Source organism: Boleophthalmus pectinirostris, unplaced genomic scaffold, assembly GCF_026225935.1.
Source record: "Boleophthalmus pectinirostris isolate CB_2022bp ecotype Guang Dong unplaced genomic scaffold, ASM2622593v1 HiC_scaffold_16, whole genome shotgun sequence".
Classification (NCBI taxonomy): Eukaryota; Metazoa; Chordata; class Actinopteri; order Gobiiformes; family Gobiidae; genus Boleophthalmus; species Boleophthalmus pectinirostris.
Window position 1 is genome coordinate 6,596,638 of NW_026571095.1, and position 26,197 is coordinate 6,622,834.

Here is a 26,197-nt window from a genome sequence, read left to right on the forward strand (position 1 = left end):
AGGTGGGACTTGTGTTCTGATCCTTGTTTCTGATTGGCCCGTTCTCCTGCCCGTCACCCTCCGCTGCGTCACCACGTCGCTACCCTATGGTTTACGTCGCAGCTGTCAATCAAGACGCAGAGGAGCTACTGCAGGTGCGAGGCTCGGGGCTAGCGACGCGGAGGACAAACTCATCTCACGGTAAATACAGCCGTCAGAGCGCCTCATCCCGGGCACTGCGGACAGTCACACAGCCGCCGTGCACTTTCCCTTTTTCAGATCTTTATTCAGAACAAAGTGGGAGACGTTAAATGAGGCAGAGTAACCTTCATTTGACATAGCTGGGATGCTTAGCTAGGAGCTGCTGATGCCTCTTTCATACAGATATGCTGCGCTAACGCTCATCATGAAATATACATCATTCTGTCCGTTTCCAGTCAAATATATAATCATTTCTGCATTGTTCTTTTGGCATTTTGCATTTTTATAACGGTTTATATTTCATGTCAACGAATCCATATTAAAACAGCTTGCAAAACATCTCTGCCTTCTGATGAGTTAAGCGTCTGTGCACGTCTCCAGCTCGTTTCTCGAAGATGCTGCACCAAAACTCTGACCAGAACTGTCCCTGATTACCCCGAGGCCTGTGGGGCAGGAGCGGGGCAGGAGCGGGGCAGACATATGGTGAGCCGGCTGGTGCTCTCGCTGCCTTTACCTGATGCTTAAAGCGCCTAAGCCCCGCTACTTCCGTCCTCTGATCCGGTCTCCCTGCCTGGCTTCGGCGCTTACAGGACGCACCACAGGCTGCTCGTGTTGACACAAGCTCCGGGCCAAACGGCGCTGGAGACGTGAGGAAAAAGCACTGAAATCACCTGGTTACGCTACTAAAACACGGTCTAATTACCTGCAGGTAGTTCAGTACTAAACTAGACTGGAGCAGGGTTGTCAGAAATACAGAAAATCAGATTCTAAATGATACTAAATCGAAAGTAGATACTCGTTTGAGCAAGTATTGATACTAAAAATGTTCACAGGACAGAAATGAAGCTCTGAAGTCTTTAGAATGATGTGGAGCTGTTTCAGAACAAGTGTCAGAGCACATAGACTAGTATATACACATGGACACTATGGAACCTACTGGACCACTGAAGGATTACACACAAAAAAGACACATGATCCAATCCAACTTTATTTGTATAGCACAGACCTGGGCATTGTCCAGCTCTTTGGCTGACTCTGACGGCCCGTTTAAGATCATTTGGAATTATAAAATAAACATATTTTATCATTCTACCTCATGCATGAACTAAAGCTGCATTGCTTTTATTTTAGAGGTGTTTTTTTTTTTTATGACATTTTTTGTAAGACAACTTCACTTTTTCATTGCTTAGTCATAACATAAACTCTTACCAGCTCCTCAAAACATTGCTGTTTACTGCTTTTTATAAAGAAAGACAATTAATATTATGAAGAATTGAGTTAAGCATTTTGGCCTCCACAATATTTTCTGTTTCTCATGTGGTCCCATGGAAAAAAATAATTGCCCACCCCTGGTATAGTACATTTTATAATCAAGTCTGTTTCCAAAGTGTCCAAGTCTCGTCTTAGACACCGAGCTGGAACTGGCCCTCAGACCTCAGAGTACGTGGGGGTGTAAATTTGGATGAGGGCCAGTATTGTGGGGGCCAGTCCATTCAAAGCTTTAAAAACAAATAATAAAATCTTAAAAACAATTCTAAAATGAACAGGAAGCCAGTGCAAAGACACAAGAATTAGGGTGATGTGATCACTTTTTGCTCCCTGTTAAAAGACATGCAGCAGAGTTCTGGACTAATAGCAAGTGATGAAGTGTGTTTTGGTTGATTCCTCTGTAGAGTGCATTGCAGTAGTCCAGACAAGTAGAGTTAAAAGTGTGCACAACCTCTTCAATTTTTTTTTTAAAGATGTAAAATGTTTCACTTTGGATAAAAGACAAAGGTGATAAAAATGTACCTGCTTGTTAAGTTTAAAATCGCAGTCTACAGTGATATGTTACATGTTAATGTATAATGTTGAAAGTCACATTCTGTTGTATAAAGGAAGAGCATTTTTAATTATCATTGTGGTATCAGAATCAGAATTGAGTATCCAGTCTCTTTTAATCAATTTTGAAATTTGTATTGTGACAAGACTAGACTGAAGTACAGGAGTTTCCATCCAGGGGCTCAGGAGCTGTGGGAGGACTAGAGCGGGTTGTTTTCCGTTGCTACAGTGACGACCCCTTCACCAGGCTCATGAATGACAACAAGGGGTCTCCCATTGATCCAAAATCAATGGTGGATAGATCCAGTGGTCAATGGACCGAGCACCTGTCCAGCCTGTTTGCACAGTGACAGTCATCGGTCATTAGCATCTAGCTTAATCAGGCTTTATGAACATGCAGTAAGCCTCGAGTTAATGAGTTTATTTTGAGCTGTTTTTAGACGAGCAGGATACAGTGAGTAAATGGTCTGTTCCTTCAGGATTATTTGCAAATTAAAGATATCGCTCATGTGGTTTACACATGGTTTACAGTGTTGTGAGTGGTTTCATGAATGAACTTGGTACAGACAAACTGCCTTGGAACTAGGACTGCCAGATTAATCACAATCAAATCAGAATTGTAGTTTTCTTTTTTTTTTCTTTTTTTTATTCATTGGAAAATGACAGAAATATACAATAAAAAATATTAAACATAATTAACCAAATACATTTTTAAATGGAACATGGATTCATTTAGCAAAACGCAAAGACTGTCATTTTTGAAGTACTATAATTTCCTCCACAAATAACAGAATCTCCTGTCTTATTCTGCATAAAAGCTGCTAACCCTGTATCTGTACAAACATGTTCTGAAATGTGAGTCTTGTAGTAATTTGTCAGTTCAGATTTCAGTCTTTCTTAATTCTCCAGAACACTTGAGATGACAAAATCCTGTTGTCAAAACATACATTTCCAATCTAATTGCAACCACAATACTTCTCAGAAAAAACTCAGTTAAATTCAGTTTTGATAGTAAGGAATAGTTTGATACTCTATACCACTTTCATAATGATAATTAAAAACATTCTTTATTTAAACAGTAGATTGTCATTAAATAGTAGTAGTACTTTTGTCATCCAGGTAGGTTCATGTTGGTCCATGTGTGTGAACTAGTTTATGTGCTTTGACACTTGTTCTCATACAACTCAACATCATTCTAAAAACATTCAGGAAAGACTCATCTCTGTCCTGTCAATGTGACTCTAGTATCAATACTTGCTCAAATGAATATCTAGTTTTGATACTATGTTTTAATATCTGATTTTGGACACTGTTGACATCCTTAATATAATGTAACCAAATGATTAGATTACACTGGAGTGCGGTGGCAGCACAGATGGAGCAGAACAATGCACTTTCTCACAGTGTTCCCTGGAGAGCCCTCCGAAGGCACCGCACTGTAAGGAAAGACAGAATCACCCCGTTGCCATGGTGACTGTATAAACACATGACAAAAAATGTATTGATGCTGGGGTACTTGGGGATCTGCATGTATTTCTATGGTGAAATGATCAACAGTTACCATGGTGATACAAGGCACACATTTGCAAATACTGTCAAAAAGTTTTAAGATCATCTGAAAATATTAGCATTTTATTCAGTGCCTTTCAGAACACCAAGGACACTGTACAGGATATATACACTGGGAATTCAGTTTTATGTTAGATTGTTAATACATTATTTACATGTTTAACCACTAACTGAATCAAGGATGTGCTTTTAAAAGGTAATTGTCTCATGTTTAATGAGACAATAAGGAACAAAAACAAAGATAGAAATGAGCTGTGAAGTTTGTGGTTTGACCAGGAAGTGACATCAACACCTAAAGGTCCAATATTAAGCAAAATCGACACTTTCAGTCATGTTATACTGTTGTTTCTTCATCAAAAACATACCTGGGGTTGTGTTTTGTTTCATTCACACATGTTTGTTTTTAGTCTGTCTACATCTTCAAAGCTCAGTATGTTCTGTTCCACCTTATGATGATGGTAGTTTTCAAGTTAAAAGGTCCTTTTATCTTAATTTCAGTAGAGATTGGCAATTTCAGGGCTTAAGTTATCGAAATGATTCAAGTGAAGGTTTATGGAGTTTAAAACCACACTGGAGCACTTCCTGTATTACCACATGACATCACAAGGTGGAACAGGGTATTTTTTTTCTTTGAGAGAAGAACTCAGCCTAAATGTGCAGAGTTTGTGTGTTAAACATGTGTGAATGAAACAAAACACAACTCCAGGTGTGTTTGTGATGAGGAAACAACATTAGAACAGAGATGACAAAACAGACCCTTTAACACTATTGTAGCACCACACTTTCTGATGGTAGTTCCTTTGGTGTTCCTCAGATGGCGTCAGCCAATGCCACATACGGACAGAAGGAGTCCTCGGACCAAAACTTCGATTACATGTTTAAGATCCTGATCATTGGAAACAGCAGCGTTGGGAAAACCTCTTTCCTGTTTCGATACGCAGATGACTCCTTCACACCAGCCTTCGTCTCCACCGTTGGCATTGACTTTAAGGTCAAAACTATCTACCGCAACGACAAGAGGATCAAACTCCAGATTTGGGTGAGCTAGGGCTGAGCTCCCCCCATATTGATCGATCTTGATTTTTGTTTTGATCTTCTTGCACCTCATTAAAAACATAAACAGAGACATGTAGAGCAGGGTGTCAGGATCACTTACACATAGATTTAGACTTTATTGGACCACAAGGGAAATAATTTGGGACACAGTACATTCCACATCACAATATAATAAGGAGTAAAACATACAAATGGTAATAATACATTCTAAATAAGTAGCAAAAATAGCAAGAGACTGGTGTCAAATAAGGCAAAATTACATAAATGTACAAGTCAAAATAAAATACAAAACTACCACGACCATCACTGCGGTTTTGATTTTGTCTTGATCGGAACAATATTTCCAGGGAAATTCCCATTTTAAATTTGTCATGAGTTTGTACAATACATTAAACCTACCACATCATTTACAAATAAAATCACATCTTTGAAAAGTGTGGAAGAAGTGCATGTTTTGGGTAATAAAATTATAGGAAGCAGAGAGTTTTAGAAAACTACAAAATATAAAAATATATATAATGATATATAATACACACACAGTATAGTGTATATATAATTAGTTTGACACTCATAATCCTGTTAACTGTTGTTCATGCTGCACATTTAAAACTTGAAAACAAGTTTTCACTATGAGCTCAGTGGTTTAAAAATAAAACTGCAGCAGCGTCATTTTGGACACAACTCACTGCTCTACAAAAACCATTCATCTTTTAGCACTAACAAGTGTGCAGCTACTTCTTTATTTCAAAATGTCTCTCCACTGCCCCTTCTCTCGCTCTCTCTCTCTCTGTCTCTCTGATTGTGATAAATGACTGTTCATATCTCAACACCATTTTTATTTTTCCCAAATAAGGAAACGATTATATTATTGTTCAGTTTGTTTTTCTGCAGACTGTACTGACTCACAACTTTACAAGAGTTTTCATTTTGCCTGTGCGTGCCCTCCTCTCTTCACCTTCTCCACTTCCTCCGCCTCTTCCTCCTCTTCACCTCAATCTCCTCCTCTCCTGCTCTCCTGTTCTCCAGCTCTCCCCCTCTCCTCCTCTCCTCCTCTCCTGCTCTCCTCCTCTCCTGCTCTCCTCCTCTCCTCCTCTCCTGCTCTCCTCCTCTCCTGCTCTCCCCCGGGGCAGAGTGTGTAGAGATGAGCTCATGAGTGTGTGTGATTGTCTCCAGCTGTGGCCCCTCTTCTGTGGGCCTGACCCTCTGTGGGCCTGAGCTTTGCAGGAGCACACATAATAAGAGACAGTTGGGCTCAGGCTTTTGTCTTGGTTTCATATAAAGACCCATGTCACCACAGTTTTGGTGTTGTACTGTGGATGGATGTAACTTCTCCTTTCAAGAGCTCATTGAGCACATTTGTTGAGATGGTATATCGGTTATCAGAGGATTTCCCCAGATCTGATATTTAAAAGTTAATTTGTAAGCTTCAATAGAACTTGGTCTGTAGCCTACAATAGATTTCAGAATCTTTTTGGAGCTTTCTACTAGTGTTTTATAATGTGGTTTCCTCTTTAGAAACATGAAACTTGAGAGGGTTTAGATGTCATCCATGCATGTTTCGTGATCTCTCCTGGGCCCCATACGAACTCTTCTTATAGTTATCTGTAAGATTCTGTGCTGAACTCAGCCTACATCATCCATGCTTCCACAGAACAGTTCTCCATAAAGATACAAAAACAAGATGCAAAACTGTGCACAACAACTTCACAAAACTTATCCAATGTGCACTAGTTTCATTAATGGGATGTAAAACTTATAACACATCGTAATACGTTGTTTTCAGTGACATTTTCAAAACAATAAAAGGTAACTTGGTGATCTAAATATGTTATGAGTTAGCAGAAGTAAAATACTCTCTTTAATATCAGTATCTGCAAATATTGATTATGATCCACAATAGCCAGACAGATATCAGAGATTGGCATCAGGTCAACAAAATCCACATTGGATGATCTCTTCAAATGAGTGTAGAATTCAGTTCACGGTTGTTCCAGCAGGGGGCAGTGTGTGACGTGTAGTGTGTTTGCAGGACACGGCGGGACAGGAGAGGTACAGGACCATCACCACAGCGTACTACAGAGGAGCCATGGGCTTCATCCTCATGTACGACATCACCAACGATGACTCCTTCAACGCCGTGCAGGACTGGTGAGGCACTACACACATGAGACTGTTTATCTGCTCGGTATTGAACTAATGAACGGAGAAAGAGGAGTGGAAACATAACAGTGGCTATTTAAGGTGAAAATGTGAGGCTTCAATTAATGCTGCAACTATTATTTTAATGGTCGACCATTCAAACGATGATTTCTATGGTATATTTTGATTTTCAAAACAGATTTTTAACGAAGTAGTGATCCAAATATGGTGACTAAACTGACTTTGAGATAGAGAATATTAACGAATAAAGTGAATATTCGATTTTCATTTAAAGGGACCATATTTTCTGTTCTATGTTATAGTATAGTTTTCTCAGAACTGGAGTTGTGTTTTGTTTCATTCACACATGTTTAACACAAAAACCCTGCCTCCAACAGAATACACTCTGTTCTACCTTGTGATGTCATGTGGTAATACAGGAAGTGCTTCAAACTCCATAAACCTTCAGTAGAATAATTTGGATCATTTCAACAATGAAGTTGCCTATCTTTCCTAAACAACATGCAAAAGGCACCTGTTAACTGAAAATGTCCTGATGTCATGTAATCTTGGTGCTCCTCTCCAGGTCGACTCAGATAAAGACGTACTCCTGGGATAACGCTCAGGTTTTGTTGGTGGGAAACAAGTGTGACATGGAGGACGAGAGAGTGGTGGCAGCAGACCGAGGCCGGCAGCTCTCAGACCAGCTCGGTGAGTGAGGATCCAGACAATACAATTACACTACAGGTTAGAGGTGTGCCAAAAACCTCAAGATCCATAGATCGTGATCTGAACACTGATGATAAGGCATGTGCATTTAAGGTCTACAGCCAGTTGTGTGGCAGTAAGATTGGTGCTCCACTTTCTTGTTTAGGTGAAAGTTGACAGGCCCACTGCTCAGTCTCCTCACATGTCCTTTCACTAGTTTTTACTTATCTGCAAAATTTGATTAAAGGCCAAGTCTCTGCCCCACCAAGGCATCTGCGTGCACACAAATGCACATACATCATATCAGCTGGAAGTACACTCATCTCACCCCACTCTTCTTTCCTGCAGGTTTTGAGTTCTTCGAGGCCAGCGCGAAGGACAACATTAATGTGAAGCAAACGTTTGAGCGTTTGGTGGACATCATCTGTGAGAGGATGTCTGAGAGCCTGGACAACAATGACCCCACAGTGACGGGGGCCAAACAGGGGCCCCAACTCACCGAGCAGCCGCAGAGGTCCCACCAGGACTGTGCTTGTTAAACCAAGTCCACTCTCACAACACAACACACTCCACAGTACCAAGCCTGCAGTGGACGGACGACACGCTTATCTACACTCAACCACTACTCTGCTCACAGAGTGATTCAAAAGTAAGAGCCTTTGCCATTGAGCCTCATCAAGTACTATTTTGCCAGGATTGTGATGTCATCGACAGAAACCCTCTGCAGGTTTTAAGCCCATAATTTTTTTGAGATTCCATTTAAATTAATCAAGGCTTCACAATGTGGCAGGAGGCAGGTTCTAACAATATGGTTCTATAGTATTTCACAATTAAAATTTAAAAGATGTTACTCCAAATCCTATGACTACAACATTCTAAACAACATGCTGGACCCAGTACTTTAGTCCTCTGTCCACTGCAGACCTCCCCGTCCCCTCTCACACACACAGAAACGAGACATACTGAAACACTGCCATGACAGAGACACGAGCTGCTCCATCTACTGCCCCCTAGCCCCTCCCCATGGCTCGACTGTGTCCGAGGAATCTGCCTGGACCCAAACACTACGCTGTCCTGTGCCTAGAGCCGCGGGCACACCAAAAACATGTCAGTGCATCCACCAATTTTAAAGATGCAGTGTGTAACTTTTCTGCTTGAGGGTGTGCCTCCTGCTCGTCTCCATCAACATTCACTTTCACTCTCACCTTTGTTTTTGTTGAAAATTAAACTCCCAATCAGGACCGTGACCATTTTGTGAGTTTTTAGATGATCTATTTTGGGCAGTGTTCTTAATGTGTGCTTTGTGTTACCATGGTGACTGCAGAACACCCCTAGTGTGAAGTCACTGCCTGAATGTTCCACAGTCTGGCATTCAACTTTTCTGTATCTCCATGGAGACAAGAGGTTAATGCCACCAGACCAAGGTCAGATCTGTGGAGAGGCAAGTAGAATGCATATTTTTTCATTTTTTATTTTTTTTTTAGCGATGATAAAAACATGTAATTGGCTAAATATTTGATAGTTAAGTTAATGCCATACTGTGGAACATTCTTGGCAACCCTAACCCAGGCAGTGGTGTAACCTCAAACAGAAAAGTTACGCAGGGCACCTTTAAGTGTTCATCGCTATGCCGTCTTTATCGTTTTGCTGGTTTGTGGTTTTTGATCATGTGACCTGTCTTTCCCAGTGTTGTGTCAAAGTCTGCGTCCAAGTTAGATTTTGATTTCAACAGCAAAAGACAAAAAGCAGGTAAAAATATGCAGAAGAAAAGAGAATGTGAAGATGGACGGAGGTATTATGGGCGATGTGTAGTGTATCACAATACTAAAATGTCAAACTCAATTTTGATACTAAAGAATGTGCTCTTATATGCTCAGAGGTCCATATACTAGTATCCATATACTAGAATATTATACTAGTCTATGTGCTTTTACACTTGTTCTGCTCAACATCATTCTAAAGACATTCAGGAAAGGTTCATTTCTGTCCTGTGAATGTGACTTTTTTTAGTATTGATACCTGCTAAAATGAGAATCTAGTTTCAATACTTCTGACCACCCTAGTGCTAATCTAGTACAGAGTGGCAAAAGTCTAAAAACGTTTTATATGCTTTGTGTGGCTTAGATTTACCCAGAGAGGAGACAGCTGAGGAAGGAGGAAAGGAGACATCCGAGGAGGGAGGAAAGGAGATGGGAGAGGAGACAGCTGAAACTGAAAAGGAGGCAGGCAAGGAGATGAACAAGGAAAAAGGAAAGGAGACAGGAGAGGAGACCTAAGAGGAAGGAGGAAAGGAGACAGGCAAGGAGATAAACAAGGAAAAAGGAAAGGAGACAGGAGAGGATACTTTCAAAAATGAAGGAATGGAGACCTCATCTGAGGAAGGAGGAACGGAGGTAGCTAAGGAGGAAGGAAATCAGACATCTGTGGAAGGAGGAAAGGAGACAGGAAAGAAGACAGGATAGGAGACACTTGAGGAAGGAGGAAAGGAGACAGGAGAGGAGACATCTGAGGAATCATGTGTTTAGGGAGCACAGAAGCGTGCATGTACATGTGAGCATGTTCTATTGTATCAAGTCAAATCATTGATAATGGAGCGTGTTCTCCCAGTATCTGACAACAGTACACATGTTTCTACATTTCTATATTTCTAGAAACTCACTGAGTGCACAACAATACCTCTGTCCATCTCCAACTATTTTAAATTATTGGAATGAAGATCAACAGTCCCGCCCACTCAGTTTGCGCAGGATCTGGAAGTACATTTTCCATTTATTTTTCTCATAAACAAAATATTTAAATATTAAAGTTGCATCGTGTAACTTTGATGGAGGGTCTGTCTGATGATTTTCTCCATGGACATGCTTTGTCAGAAATGTTTCTCAGTGTGGCTCTCATCATGGAGACCAAGTTACATGTCAGATCTGTGGAGAGGCGACCCCGCTCACAGTCACAGTGCCTGTTTTTCGAGGTATTTTTGAGCTCTGAAGCCACCTGTAATTGAATAAATGTAAGCTGGATCTGTTTACTGTGGAACATTCTAAGCAGAGCAATGACCTCTCCGTAGAAACAAGAAGGTGACAGACCCCCAACCAAAAAGTTACACAGTGCACCTCTTAATATTATGTTTTTCCAAAAGTCTATGGGAAATTAACTTCTGGACCCAGGGAGAGGTCACTTTTGATCTTTGTTCCCACTTAGACAAAAAACATGCAGAAAACCTGTTAAAACACTGCTTAACATTTCACATTATTTTTCCTTTTTGTTTTTTTATAAGTACAGATATAAAATTATGACTCTTAAACAGAGAATAAGCATTTTAATGTAAACTTTTGCGCGCATACATAATAGAAGTATATATGACATGGGTGAGACTGTTTGTGTGGGTAAGGCATGACTGTAGTCGGGTTTCCGTACGTCAACTAATATTCAAGCATTAAAAAGAACTTATTTATTTAACAGAAGATGTATTTATAATGAACTATATCTATATGTGATCACTAGTGTGTAAATGTCACTGGATTCACCTCATGGAAACCCTATGTTACGACTGTGATGAGACTTTTGTATTTTTAGTTCAAAGTACGAAGAAGGGAAGGACTTGCCTCTCGTCACTCACAACTATTTATTTTGTACTATTTATTTGGCAGCGTTCTTCCTCCATCTCTCCATTGCACTGTACATTTCAGAGCTTCTTTTTTTTTTAAACGTGATTTCAGTAGTAATCAAGGCTTTAAAAATATCGTGTTTACAGCCAGTCGTACATTCCAGCATCTCAGTTGTGTTTGTTTTTTGATATGAGTCACTTGACGTCGTAAAGCAAAGCAGACTGTTCTTCTCCAGAGCAATAGCTTCGCCCAGGGCTCTGCAACTTTTAACAGCTGAAGAGACACCAGTATGATATCAATGTAAGAACAGAGTCAGACTGATAAATAATAATCAATAAAATAGTCTAAAAGTAGTATGAAAATGTAAGAATTTGTATTTATAATCTTTGTGGGAGTACGGGGGGGTGTGGGGGTTATCTCCCAGGGATTCTCTTGCATTCTGGTGCATTTTTGTATGTAACATTTGGAACTGCAAAAGACTAGAACATCAAACATCATCACCAACACTTTACTTTTGAATTACTTTAAACACACGATTTTATTTGACACCCCAGAGGTTCTGTGCTGAATAAAGGAAATAGCCTACACTTTGCTATGCTACAAACATGGTTAAAACTTCATTTATTAGGCTTTGTTATTATTCTTAAACGTTTTTTTTTCTCAAAGTGCAAAGAGGCTTTAAAGAGCTGCTCTTCAGCCTCTGGTTGCAGAGCCCTGACCTGACCTGCGCCCCCTCCTCTGCCCCTCCACACCATAGACTGTACATATATATTCTTATATATTCTTTCTCCAGTCTATGCTCCACCTGAGTATCCATGGAGACTGTCACCGGGAGACCAAAGACGAGCGGAGCCCTGGTGTAGCAAAGGGAAACGCGTTTGACCGACTCTGAACTTGATGCTTTATTTCTACGTTTTTAATGTTTTTATTTTTGGTTTTTATTGCGTTTTTGCTACAGCTGTGAACTGTCCATCCCTTTCAGTGTAAATAGGAATTTCTGCCCCCTGCTGGGTGTTAGTTACATTGTGTGAATTGTGCTGTAATTCTGAAATGCTGAAGATTTGTTTAAAAAATAAAGATTATATCAAAGAATAAAACTAACAGCTGGAAACTGTTCTGATCCACTGTTGTTCTGGTCACTTCTAATACAGCAGCCATTTTATTTGTAGCTTTATAAAACCCATAAAGATGTTACATTCATGTTCTAGTTCACCATGTGAAATGCACATTGTTTTTGGAATGAAGTAGTCTATCTAAACTTGAACTCCACAAATGTTCAACCTTATCAGATTAGCAGAGGTGGTTGAGTAGTCAAACATTTTACTCAAATAAGAGTAACGTTACTTCTAAATAATATTACTCAAGTAGAAGTACACAGTACTACTCGAGTAATTTAAAGGGACGTAACATCTGATTTATAATTTGAAGTTCATGTAATTGGAATGACCAAACATTACATAATGGACAAAATCTGGTATTTTGAAAGGACAGAGTGGTGGTTCCAAAATCACTTCATATTGTCTACTGTACATGAAACTTGAAGCTTTTGTCACTTGTACACTCACAGTGGGAGGAGAAAACAGAACTTTTACTTCAAATGTTACTCAAGGAGGAGTAAAAGTATGCTGCTAGAAAAGTTTAAGAAGTTACTGTAAAAAGTAAATGTAACAGAGAGTGAACAGCTGAGTACTCCCACCTCACTTTACTAGCCACAAATGTTCACCCTGAAACATTATTATTCATTATTTGTATCTTTAGTGGATTCTAGATTTTCATTTGTTATTTTGGTGAAGGATATAGTTTGGCCTCCTGGTTGGGCAAGGGCAGCAGACCGGCCTATGACATAAGTAGAGGTAATTACATAGCCAGCCGTTCCCTGGCAACCATAAAAATAAATAACATTACCTTTATTTTATTAACAGTGCATTGTGTAACTTTTCTGGTGTAGGGCCCGTCAAATCCTTTTCTCTGTGGAAATGTTATTGCTTTGTCTGGAATGTTCCACAGTATGGTACTCAACTTTTCTATCTTCATGGAAACTGAAACAAACCATGTTACAGGTCAGATCTGTGGAGAGGCGACCCCGCTCACAGTCAGAATGCCTGTTTTTCTAGATATTTTTGAGTTATAAACCACCTGTAATTGAAGAAATGTAAAGAAGAGCTTTTTAATTTCAGACTGTGGAACATTCGAGGCAGAGAAATGACATCTCCATAGAAACAAGCAGGTGACAGCCCCACAACTGAAAAGTTACATAGTGTACTTTTAAATGAAGGTTTAAATTAGCAGAAAGAATGTGTTTGTGAAGTGTCTCTGCGTACTGAGTGGAGTTTTTGGTCCTGATGAGCTAATAATACATATCTTACTTCAGTGCTACTGCAGGATTTTTTTAGTTTTTTTGTTTTTAACCTTTCTACATGTTTTCGCCACAAACTCAACTGTGGTAAATCTGTGATAAATATTGAACATTGGTTCTATCCCACCAAACGAAGTAATGATTCACAAAGTAAAAATCATAAAAACATCTAGTCTTTAAAGGGACATGTACTTTTTCAGTTGTGGGTCTGTCACCTGCTTGTTTCTATGGAAATGCCATTTCTCTGCCTCGAATGTTCCACAGTATGACATTAAACAGCTCTACTTTACATTTTTGCAGTCACAGGTGGTTTTATAACTCAAAAAAAAAAAAAAAACCAGACATTGTGAGTGTGAGCAGGGTCACCTCTTCACAGATCTGACTGTGTCTGTAATTTGGTCTGGTTTGGTCTCCATGAAGATAGAAAGCTTTAAAGCCACACTGTGAAACATTTAAGACAAATCAATAACATTCCCATGGAGAAAAGCGTTTGACGAACGCCCCACTGGAAAAGTTACACAATGCAGCTTTAAACAGCAGATACTTCCACAGATTGTGACGCGTCCTCCAGCTCAGTGTTAAACTGGAGCCATTCCTGATATTTGTGATGTGAACAGAACCTATTTCTGTCCATGACACACTTCATATCCACAAGAGGAACTTCATAGAACATAAATAGCCTAATAATGTTTCATATTAGTCACAAAACACTTTTATTTAAAAGTTTTAAGTACATTCAAGTTTTTGGGCGTATAATATGTTTTCAGTACAATGCGACCTTTCACCTGATTACAGTCCAATTTCTCCACAAGATGGCGCCGTCACTCTTCATGTGTTTTCCATCTGAATCGTTTGTCCATCTAGGGGTTTGTTGGCCCTGTTCTCTCCTACCTCCACTGATTAAATGTTGAAAGAAAGTGCAAAGATAAGCCCCTTTTCTAATTCAACATCTAAAAAAGTAGCTTACAAAATGTGAACAGCTTTAGTGATAATTTAATAAACAATAACAAACATGTAGATAAGCAGAGGTATATACAAAAGATATGAAACATGCAAAGAGGCAGGTCAATAAAATATGTCAAATAAAACATTGTAATATATAGTTTTATATTAGTAAAGAAGTGCTTGTAAACAATCGGGTCATACACTTGGCACAGTGGCTTTGGTTGCACTTTTGGTTTGAGTCTCCACAGCAGCTCTGCGTCTCTATGGAGACTCTTATGGCTTTAAAGTTCCACTGAGGCATTTTTAGGAGCATGTGTTTGAGCCCTGATCCAGGCCGTTGTGAGTGTCAGCGGTCAGGTGATATTCCACAGTGATCAACTTTGGTTGGATAGGTCAAAGGTCAAACACTGTTTGTCCAAATGAGTCCATCACGTGTCCCGCTGAAAGTGGAGCCTTATCGTCCAGATGAGGAGGAGGAGCGGAACAGTGAGTCCTGTTCAACACTGATCTGTGAATTCTGCTGCAGACTCTTAAGACATGTCCTGTACAAAGAAGAACATCTCCTCAGGGCCAAACAGGCGCAGTGTGAGCTGGAGCCTCTGCTCCTCTGCTCCATCAGTCCACCGCCCTCACACACTCACTCTAGTGTCCTGGGGAAGAGGTAATGGCACTAATAAGCCTGCACCTGATTGGGCAGCAACTGGCACCCACTGCTCACGTGACTCATGACCTTCTGTTTGAGCTGTGCCACCTGCTCGCGCAGGACGCTCGCGGTGGACGCCAGCTCAGTGTTCTGTGTTTTTAGTGTCTTTACTTTGTCCTCGAGCCGTGAGATACGCTCCAGTTTACGTTTGCGGCACTTGGAGGCGGCGATGCGGTTGCGCAGCTTCTTCCGCTCCGCCTTGATGCGCTCCTGGTTGTCCATGTCAATGGGCGACAGCGGCGGACTGTCTCCAAAGCTCTGTGCGTCTGGCACCGTCTGCGGCTCGTCCTTGAGGCGCAGAGCGGCGGCGGGCTGCGGGTTCACGTGGGACGGCGGGGGGAAAGGTGCGGGGTCCGTGGGATAGCTGAGCGCGTGCCCGTACCCGTTGAGTGTAGTGTACACGGGCAGGTCCGCGTGCATCAGCTCCAGTCTTTCCGCGTGCACGGACTCCAGCTGGTTCTGTTTGTGGAGGTCCTCCAGAGCTTTGACAAAGCCTTCCGCGAACTCCTGCTCTGCCTCCGCGGGCTTGGGGCACAGGAAGGGCGCCACGAGCAGCCGCTCAATGTCCGGAGTAGCCAGCTTCATCAAGCCGAGCTCCGCGGACTCAGAACCGGGCTTGAGTTGTGTCTGCTCCTGCTCCAAAGCTCCGGGAATGTCCTTCTTTACCACCGAGAGCCGAGGAGACACACCCGGGAACAAGGGCTCCATGTCCGTGTCACATCCAGGACCAGGCGGGCATCTGACCGTGGTACAGAGCGGAGTGTTGATCTGAACAAAACAAAAAGAAGTCCACGTTTACTTCGCAATATTAACACGAGACAAACTTGTGCGCATAAACCGGACAATCCGGAATCACAGATCTGAGCCTGTGCGTCATAAGAGACGGACACAACACACACACACACACACACACACACACACGTACGAGGAAGAACACACGAACCATGAACCCACTTCACATATTAGGCTACAGTGTATTTAGCTCTCAAAACACGAAAAGGCCAGTCAACAGCACTTTGGCACAAATACACACTCAAAGCGAAACCAACTCATCAGACGAGTTCAAGCTGTCACTAAAGTCATGCCTCACGACTCCACAGATCTGACCCGTTACAAAGCGTTTGTCTACACGATAGAACAGCCTTTTACCTGCGCTGGTGTCCTGGTCTGGTCCTCCGGCCGCAGGTTCTCTCTCGGTCTCAGTCCGGGCTAGATTCTGGGAGATTCGGGTCTAACATTTCCATTATGTCACCGCCGCGCGCAGAGATTGGTCCACAATGACGCGCGTTTCCGGTTTCATTTGAATAAAGGGGCCGAGCCGCGCCCGTGACCATGGAGACGGGAAGGTAAACTCCAAACAGTGCAATGCATTGTGGTTTGATGTCATCGCGGGAGGAGAGGGAGATTGGGCGGGGACCGAGCTAAAGGAGTGGGCCCAGAACCGGACTTTCTGTACTCTTCATCTAAGGCAAAGTTTTGTGTTGATAAAACCTACAGCTTTCATATAGACACAATGCATGAAGCCTGTCCATGATCAAAACTAAGGAAAGTGGAACAAATGTAATGAGCAAAAGTGAAACTGTGCGGATATAAACACAAGGGAAAAAGGAGAAGTAAACAGACCATGATAACAAACACAGAGGAAAGTCCACTGTCAGGCCTCTAGAGTTATCAAAAGTATCGAAAATCAAACACTAATCCATTCTAAATCTAGTATTGAAATTAGATACTCATTTGAGAAAGCATCAATACTAAAAACGTCCCATTCACAGGACACAAATGAAAAGTAGAAGAGCACATAGACTAGTATACACCCATGGACCACTGTGGAACTTTCCTGAACAAATGGGAAAAGAAAGTGCTATGTTGAAAATGACATTCTATTGTGTAAATAGTGTTTTTTATTAACATCATGGAATCAGAATCGGTACTGAGTATTGAGTCTACTCTTTAGTATCAAAATCAAGTTTGAGTATTTTGAGTAAATTGGAGATGATGGAGCAGAGAAAGAGGACGCTAAAAGAGTGTGTTGTCTTAGTTTTGTTTGTCAGAAATTGTAGAAAGTCCAGAGTTTCCCAATAATGCAATAGACTATGGTGACCCACACAGTCTAGAATTCTCTCCTATAGTTAAAAAACAAAATGGACTGGACATTGGCATAACAAAATCTCACTTTGTTAACATAAAACCTAACTACAGTGTTCAAAAATACAGTTTAAAGCCCCCTGTTACACTGTTTTCTAATTTGTTCTAATGATGTTTCATCATCACAAACAGACCTGGAGTTGTGTTTTGTTTCATTCACACATGTTTAATTAACACTCAAACCCTGCATATTTAGTTCTTTTCTCAAATTAAAAACACTCTGTTCCACCTTGTGATGTCATGGGGTAATACAAGAAGTGCTCCACTGTGTTTTTAAACTCCACACACCTTCACTAGACTCATTTGGATCATTTCAGCCCTGGATTTGCCAACCTCTATTAAACTAAGAGTAAAAGGAGCTGTTCAGTTGAATACTACGGCTTCATGACATCACAAGGTGGATTTGGAGCTTTGGAGATGTAGACACACTAATAGTACAGGATTACTCAAACATGTGTGGATGAAACAAAACATGACTCCAGGTGTGTTTTTGAGGAGGTGACAGCTTTATAACATGACTTAAAGTTCATAAGAGTCAAGTTTGTGTAATATCAGAGTTTTAACATCAACAAATACTCAGTAAACTCTGCTCTACCTGCCGTCTGTTGGCATAAATGAGGAGTGAAGTGTTTTGAAATGACATTGGCAACATGGGTATTAGTAATAAACAAAATGGCACTAATAGAAATAGAGCTTGAAGGAAAACCATTACAGAAATGATCAGAATGAGTCTAGAAAACTTTAATAGCACACAGAGGTTTTTCGAGGTGACAGCTGCTTTTGTAGAGTTAAAACCAGGTGAATGCAGCAGACAGGCTCAGTGTAACATGCATGAATGAAACTCCAGGTATGTTTTTGAGGTGTAGAGAGCTGTAATTACAGGCTCAGAAAGGCTTATATCTCCATAAATCTCATGTAATCCACAGAATGCAAACTGGTCTTACCTTTAAACACTGGAGAATGCTGGATGGGAGGTGTCTGGAGTCTGCCCCACCCTGAACAGAGCAGGCTTCAGGTCACAGACACACAGAGACGCACCGAGCTCAAAACCAAACCCAGGAGTGAGAGCTGAGGCTAGGGTCTGAAGAAACATGAGTTGGGAAGAAACTTGAAGCTGCACAGATGTTTTTGTCCATGAAGTTTCTTAAAATGGACAAAATCAGTGCAGAGTGAAGGTCAGGACTTGCTCATGTGTGTGGAAGTGTCTTTGGATGGGACTTCTACACAGACACACAGACTGAGGATGAGATGAAGGATGAGGAGGAGGCTATGTAAGAAATATGAGGTGTCTGCTGGCATAAATGATGAGTGAAGCATTTTGATAACATAAAATGAATGTGGTGATGTCATACTCCCAGATGGGGACAAGAGCCAGTTTTTCTGATTGATTACATTGTCATGAAATACCTAAAAAATAAATTCACAAGTGTTGAACCTGATTATTTATATTAGTGACTAAACCCATTAAGTTCTTGGTTTACACACACACACACACACATGCATGCACACACACACACACACACACACACACACGCACACACACAAAATCAACATTTTATCAATATTCATTTTTTACTGCCCCCCCATTTGTATTAAAGGAAACCTAGAGAATAACATTGTTTCCTATGATTCATTATTCATAGGCTATGAATAATTCAAAAAGGTAAATTCACAAATGTTCTAATATGTTCTATTTGTGACCAGGCCCATAAACTCACTGTGTTACAACTAAAATCTGCATTTAAACAACATAAATTTTATTTGCCCCCATCAGTATTAAATATTCAGTCTATTCTAGACTGTAATGATGAGGTACTCTTGAGACAGATTTTTTCATTGATTCATTTATTCATACTTCGCGACTAATGTCATCAATATTCCCTGGGGTGTGATGCTAACTAGAGACACTGCTCTGTCTAAAGTTTTGTTTGCCACCTTAGACTTTAATCTGAGTTTTGTTTTAACACAATCTGACCTGAAAGAGTTGACTTAGCTGGAACTAGAACAAGTGAGATGTTTTGTGCTGTTAAACAAGTCTCTCTCACATAAAATTATGGTCACAAGTTAGTATAGCATGAACCAACAGTTTTTCAGTTAGTTTTTGTTGAAAATGAAACACCTAAACACGACCATGAACATGCATACTGATCACAGGCTCCTGAAAATGCGTTGTTTAAATCTGTTTAGTATTTTTTTCTTATGTTTTCAGACTATTTTAAAACTTTTTTGACAGTGTGTGTGACTCTGTGCATTGTGTCTCCATGGTAACTGTTGAAAAATCCCCCACAGAAATACATCTAATACATCAAAATGTCTATTGTTGTTGTAGTTCTCCTCTTTGTCCAGCGGGTGACAGTGTCGCGCATTCCCGGCTCCAGCGCTGCTCTAACCACGTCTGAGGAAAACAGCAGCGGAAAAGCGACTGACAATCTGAAGAATATTTTTCTTATTGTGCCATTTAAAGCACGTTTTCAGACTTATGACCGCGATCTGACAGTCACCCGCGACCATGGCCAACAAGAAGAAAGTTATCGTCACGGGTGAGAGGATAGATCCCGCAAATCAATGCACAATCCTGCTGTATTGTTATCTACACTGTTATTACAAATGATGCATATAAACAGGACTAGTTCTCTCTTTAAATTCTTGATCATGAGAATACAAAGCGTAACACTGCTTATTTATCACGCAGATTATTCTGTAGTTTTGTCTTTTTATTTTAACCTAGTCCGTTGTCTACATTAATGTTTAACTGAGCGGCTACCTTTAGACTCCAAACAATGCTTTGTCTTCATCTTTGTACTACTGTAGTTGCTATTTCTTGCCGATAGTTTCACATTGTTTGCATATTAATACACTTGACAATAATAGGATAAATGATGGGGCATTGGGTAAAGTGCATAGATGAAGGTGTTTTCAGATCTGAGCTGTGTTTTGTGTCTGTTTCTTGCACAGGATTTGAACCGTTTGGAGAACATGCAGTGAATGCCAGCTGGGTGGCTGTGCAGGTAATACACTGGTCACAGGACAGCAACAGGTGGAAAGGCAATTTAATTGCAATTTAAGTGACTGTACATGGAATTTTATTTGAATAGAAAATCTCACAGCAACAAGAAAAGAATATGCGCTGCCCAACAAGTCTGTACACACTTTCCCTTTTGTTTTGTCTTTATTTCCTTGTTTATGGACATTGTAGATGCTCACCGAAGGCATTAAAACCATGACCGAACACTTATGGAATGTATAAACCAAATATTAACTCAACATAACTTCAAACTTATTTCAGATTTTTCAAAATAGCGACCCTTTGCTTTAATCAGCGCTTTACAGTTTTGGCATTTCTTGACGCTGAGGCAGAGCTGTGAAGTGAAAACCATTTCAGGAGAATTCATCATGAAACTCACTGAAAGAAAGGCATGGCTACTTTGAGGATTTGAATATAAATGATCAAAAATATTTAGTTGAGTTATTTCACTTTTTTTATTTGCCACATAATTCCATCTATCTAGCATCATATATTTGATATTTCCCTATGTGTCTCAAATGTAGAACGTATTAAATCTAAAGAACTAAACACTGAATGAGGACATGTTGTTTAACCATTTAGTCATTCACAAAAGGCCAATGACAAGATTTGAACTACATAAAAAGAAAACTGGTATCTGAGACCTTCTTGAAGGATGCATTTACAGACAATGGATTTTTTTAATAAAATAAATATTGCTGACTGGTCACAGTTCATCCACTTAATTGTTGCAGCTCTAGACAAAAATAATGCCTGATCTTAAATTCAGTCTGTTTTTGTTCTCAGGAGCTGGATCGGATAGGTCTGGGCGAGGACATAGACCTCTTTGTGTGCGAAGTTCCAGTGGAATACCAGGCCGTCCAGACACTACTGCCTTCAATGTGGGAAGAGCACCAACCACTGGTCAATAATACATACAGTCTTATAGGCTTTATTATGAATCAGGACTTCATATAACCTTTTCCTTTGTTGTTTTGAGAGGTAGCAAAATTAGTTGTAAAAATGGTACTCAAGTTAGAGTAACGTTTCTTCAAAAAGTAATGGTCCAAGAAATGAAATGAAGAGTAAAAATAATATTTGGGAAAACTACAAAAGAATAATTTAAAGAGTAACTTTTGGACCCTGACATTTGTTTTATTTCATATTGTCACATAAAGCTCTTGTCACTTGTAGACTTACTCACAGTGGGAAGAGAAACCAAAACATTTACTTGACTAAGAGTACTGTTACTTCAATAAAAATATTACTGACGTAGGAGTAAAAGTATGATGCCAGAAAAGTACTCCGAAAACTACAATTCCTTTAAACATTTACTCAGTAAATATGAATAAGTGAAGTATTAGCCACCTCTGATCATCACTCTTTCCTGTTGTTGTTGTGTACAGTTAGTGGTCCACGTGGGGGTCTCTGGTCTGGCGAAGGCTGTGACGTTGGAGCAGTGTGGGCACAATAAGGGCTACAGGCGTCTGGATAACTGCTGCTTCTCCCCAGAGTCTGAGTGTTGTATCGAGGATGGACCCGAGTGCATCAGCTCCGTGTTGGACATGGAGGCCGTTTGCAAGCGCGTTAGTGAAGCAGGGGGCAGGGCCAAAGTGACAGTGTCCAAGGACGCGGGCAGGTGAGACATGGTACCGCTTTATCATGGCATTAACTTCTTGGGATGATATTTGCTGCAGGAATAGGGGTGGATGATATCCTGATATTTTAAATATATCGAGATATTTTTTTAACACAAAATGGATTCTGTATATCGATATAATGCTGATATATGTGCTCACTCTTCACTATTCACTACTTGGTGCCAACCAAATCTTCTAGCACTACAAACTTTTTCCATCATTTGCAGACTCACCATCAGCAGCACATCATCTGTCACAGAGAGAACACTCATATTCATGTCCTTTAGTCGACAGAAGCTGAACTGCAACAGGGCACAAGGAACGAGCTGTTTTTTTCAGCGCTTATATTTTATGCAAATGAGCCAAGTGGTTTTAAGTTTCATTTGTGTAAAACGTAAACAAATGTGCACAAAACTACATTAAACACATTATAATATCACAGGGGCTGATGTGGCTCTATAGTAGTTATGGTTCATATGTTGTAAAGTTTAGTAATGTAAAGTTTATTTATGCAGAAGATTTCAATTAATAATCTGCTGCAGTGTAGAACTTGTAGTGTTTGGAAACGGTCTATTTGATCTGTGCAGTGGATTGTGGGATACCTCAGAGCTCCTTATCTCTGGTTAGGAACATGGATCTATTAAAATAAGGAAACTCCTGAGCTTCCTATGCATGGTTCTGGTTATTGTATGGTTAACAGAGTTAATGCAAAGATGAGCTTGAGTCGAGTTGTTTTATTTTTGAATGAAAAGAAGGCAATATGTATTATTTCTTCCTTTATTTTATAGTTAAATTATTATTTTTATATACAGGTATTTTAAGCACTTTGTTCCTACATGAACCTCTTTGCGCTGAAAAAAGACATTGTGGAATTTGGCATATTTGTTTTTGCGTCAGTTTTTGGGGGGTTATTTTTCCTGGACAGATATCAAGATATATATCATAAATCGAGATATATCAAAATATATCGAGATATATTTTTTGCTCCATATCGCCCAGCCCTATGCAGGAGTAACATAGACCACATAAGAGGACAAAATATGCACTTTTCAAATGTAGCAAAATCTCTTGTAGTGGCTCATATTTTGTTTGGGCCAGTGGGCCAGATGCCTAAAGAATTCACATAAAGCTTTATTTGAACACGTAAGTGCAAAGAGGACCCCAAACATTACTACACAGCTCTCGTCTCCACTTTGTAGTAAAACTGGTTTGTTGTTGCACTTTAAAACAAATAAATCTGATACTAATTAGTGATAATATACTGCTATAGTAAACATTTATGTCTCTTGTACATTAGTTAGGTTGGGAATCACTGATGTAAATTATAAGGGATTTTATCTACATTTAAATAAAAGTAAATCTGTTTATGCAATTTTTAGGCTACATAATTTGACACTGTTCCATCTTTTAAAGTGGGACTAAACACCTAAACTCTGCCCACAACCACTTGTCAGATAGAGCTGCTGAACTGCGCACTACCTGAAGGACTAAAGGAGCGAGTGAGGAGGTGGAGGGGCATGGTGTCAAGGTATAAGGAACAGTGTGACCACACTTCAAACTCCACCTCTGAAGGCAGGTGTATGTATTACAAACACTTGGCTGTAATTGGGGCAGTCCTGTGTGATGTCACCAACTACTTTAAATTGCAGAGGCCACCTAAGGCAGCACACGCTTGTATTAATGTACCTGGCTTTAAAAGCTCACAAGACACAAGAGTCATTTTGTGTAATATATGACCTTGAACCTCTTGTGTGTGTCCTGGCAGGTACCTTTGTGACTACACCTACTACACGTCTCTGTTTGTGGGGAACGGTCGCTCAGCCTTCATCCACGTGCCTCCTCTGGGGAAACCCTACAGCAGTGAAGAGCTGGGCCGTGCTCTGCAGACCATCATCACAGAGATGCTCACACAGCTAGAAGGGGAGCACGCACAGGCTCACTGCAACCACAAGGGGCACCACTGAGGTCACATGCTCCTGGGTTATGAAGCTCAACAGTCGCGCCTAGTCTGGTTCTGGAAGTCAATTTTCCATAGATTATTCCCATGGACTTTTCTGTTGTTTGCCTGACGAAGGCCTAGTGCCGAAACGTTGCATGGTTTGTCCTAATAAATCTCACAATTTGCAAGTAAGACGGTGTGCGGGATTTTACTCGATGCCCCATGGACTATTCAAAAAATTCAAATATTAAGAGTTTAGATAGATATAGATAAAAATCCCACACACCGTCTTACTTGCAAAATGTGAGATTTATTTGGACAAACCGTGCAATGTTTTGGCACTAGTCCTTCATCAGGTAAACAGAATCTTTTCTTTTAAATATTAAGACTTCAGAGTCATCAAGGAGGCTAACCAGATATGTGGCAACTAATATTTATCACGCAGTTATCCAAAAAGCACATTTTAATCACAAGATGAGCCCCGTTGAGTTACTTTAACTCTGCTAAATGCTTTAATAAAGTGGTCATTAGTTACCAAATAGCTGATTAGACCTATGTCTTTGTCCAAGTCTATGGGAAAATGAATGAGAAGTTTAGTCCCATTACGGTGCCTGGGTAAAATACAAGGCAGTTTTATGTTGAAGATTTATGTTTCTGGCCCAGGACCTCTCCAAATCTCCAGCACTTTTTAAACATACTTTTTTAAATTTACCATTCGAGATGTCAGTGTGATGAGGGAAACTATATGCTGCTTTCAAGTGTTGATGGGGTTATATTATTGGCTGGGATCCAAAATACACACTCCTTCAATACTTAACGAAGATGTGAGTCTGGTCTCTGGTGAATCTCCTCATTCAATCAACAAAGCACATAGACCGTATAAAAGAAATGGAGTAAGCAAGTGGAGTATGTAAAGACTGTGACGTCACCCACAAGGTTCAGCTCCACTCAAATGAAGCTCCCGATGCCACAGTTACAGGAGTGAATTTGGAGCCAGGCTCCATATTTGAAAATCCGACTTTGAGTATCATAGTAACCACCAGAGCCAATCATGATTCAGGTCATTAAATATGCCGTATGTGAACTTCTTATTTGGAACACGGCAGCTAGCATGTTAGCTATGTCGACTCGTATATACGGTCTATGGTAAAGCACTTAACTCTGTTAATATGAGGTGAGAGAAATTAGATTTTGTTCAAAATGATAAGTTACCAATGAGCTCCTTTTTTCACATGCGTCACTGAAAAAGGAACTTCTGATTGGCTGAAGGTGTGACAAAGGGTGTGGGGTCCAGACTGTTGTCAGTCTGTATCATTCTGGATTTGCTGGGAAAGGATTATGATATTGGGTGAGGGGAAATTAGGTTTTGTTAAAGTGAAATTATTTTAAGTTACAGAATCAACATTAAAGGAGCTGTACACTATTCATGTAATAAATAATAAATATATTGCCCTAGTACAGATGCATTTAGCAATTCTTACATACTCTCAAAGTTACCATGAAAACTCTTTAAAATGCTCTTTTTCTGTTTTGTAAAATTGGGTACAGCACCTTTTAAACTGTTAAATTGTTCCTGTGCTTGAAAGCAGCATCTAAAAATAACTGTAACTTGACTGAATGATTATTATCCTCCATGGTGTTTTCCAGTTATTAAATCTGTCTTCTCCTGCCCCTAATTTAAAAGGAAGGTTTATAATTTAACATGGACTAAACCTTTGTGTTACATTATTCTTCTTTTGTCTTTGATAAATACATTTTGTTCTAACTTTCTCTAATTTAATATACTGAGTTACACATCTTTTAATTGCACATAAAATAGTCCTCATATCATAGTGAGTTTAAAATCATATTTGCAGTTGCCACATCCTACTGAGAAAATAGAACAACTGATGATTTCCATACTCACTCTGTAGCTTTTAACCATTTGCAAGTGTCATTTTTGTTTACATGTGATGAATCAATGTTTTGAATAACTTCTTTCCACTGTATTAGCAGAAGTTGATAATTATATTTTTTGTATCTCAGGGAAATAAACATTGCCAAATGATCAGTGTCTGATTACTGCACTACTGTAAGTTAGCTTCAAGTTCAATCAATAAAGTGTACTAGTGAATGTGTCTGTTGTGATTTTTCTAATCCTGATGTGATTTCAGTTATAAACCTGATAACCCAAATTACTTGTAATAATGTGTAGAGGTGTTACAGATACAGATACAGTATACAGATTTTTGTTCCTACCTTCTCTTCCCAAGTCACATTTTATTCATTGGTTTTAGCTGAAATTATTATATACAATATTGTATATCGATTAAAGGAACCGTATGTAAGATTTAGATGTCAAATTTCATGAACTTGACTTGACCTGTAGGGCTACAACTAATAATTAT

The 26,197-nt window shown here is 39.9% G+C and overlaps 3 protein-coding genes across 3 annotated transcripts; 2 read left to right on the forward strand and 1 right to left on the reverse strand.

The window, feature by feature from the left end:
• The first annotated feature begins 109 nt into the window (after nt 1-109).
• On the forward strand, nt 110-12,173 carry rab3aa (RAB3A, member RAS oncogene family, a). Its single transcript, XM_020940893.2, has 5 exons — nt 110-180; nt 4,385-4,609; nt 6,656-6,774; nt 7,352-7,476; nt 7,822-12,173. Exons 2-5 carry the CDS (start codon nt 4,385-4,387, stop codon nt 8,010-8,012), a joined length of 660 nt encoding a protein of 219 aa, XP_020796552.1. The 5' UTR covers nt 110-180; the 3' UTR covers nt 8,013-12,173.
• A 2,236-nt stretch (nt 12,174-14,409) lies between these two features.
• On the reverse strand, nt 14,410-16,360 carry LOC110174795 (transcription factor JunD-like). The gene is made up of 2 exons (XM_020940901.2): nt 16,232-16,360; nt 14,410-15,850 (listed from the first exon to the last, which is right to left on the reverse strand). Exon 2 carries the CDS (start codon nt 15,788-15,790, stop codon nt 15,050-15,052), a length of 741 nt encoding a protein of 246 aa, XP_020796560.1. The 5' UTR covers nt 15,791-15,850; nt 16,232-16,360; the 3' UTR covers nt 14,410-15,049.
• A 3,262-nt stretch (nt 16,361-19,622) lies between these two features.
• pgpep1 (pyroglutamyl-peptidase I) lies at nt 19,623-25,923 on the forward strand. Its single transcript, XM_020940902.2, has 5 exons — nt 19,623-19,767; nt 20,183-20,235; nt 21,039-21,155; nt 21,638-21,870; nt 23,637-25,923. The coding sequence occupies exons 1-5, from the start codon at nt 19,737-19,739 to the stop codon at nt 23,833-23,835; spliced, it is 633 nt and encodes a 210-aa protein (XP_020796561.1). The 5' UTR covers nt 19,623-19,736; the 3' UTR covers nt 23,836-25,923.
• The last annotated feature ends 274 nt before the right edge of the window (nt 25,924-26,197 follow it).

Coding starts and splice junctions, on each gene's coding strand:
- rab3aa (XM_020940893.2), top strand. CDS start 4,385: ATGGCGTCAGCCAATGCCACATACGGACAGAAGGAGTCCTCGGACCAA. Junction 6,775..7,351: donor TTCAACGCCGTGCAGGACTG/GTGAGGCACTAC, acceptor GCTCCTCTCCAG/GTCGACTCAGATAAAGACGT. Junction 7,477..7,821: donor GCAGCTCTCAGACCAGCTCG/GTGAGTGAGGAT, acceptor TCTTTCCTGCAG/GTTTTGAGTTCTTCGAGGCC.
- LOC110174795 (XM_020940901.2), bottom strand. CDS start 15,790: ATGGAGCCCTTGTTCCCGGGTGTGTCTCCTCGGCTCTCGGTGGTAAAG.
- pgpep1 (XM_020940902.2), top strand. CDS start 19,737: ATGGCCAACAAGAAGAAAGTTATCGTCACGG. Junction 19,768..20,182: donor GAAGAAAGTTATCGTCACGG/GTGAGAGGATAG, acceptor TTTCTTGCACAG/GATTTGAACCGTTTGGAGAA. Junction 21,871..23,636: donor GTGTCCAAGGACGCGGGCAG/GTGAGACATGGT, acceptor GTGTCCTGGCAG/GTACCTTTGTGACTACACCT.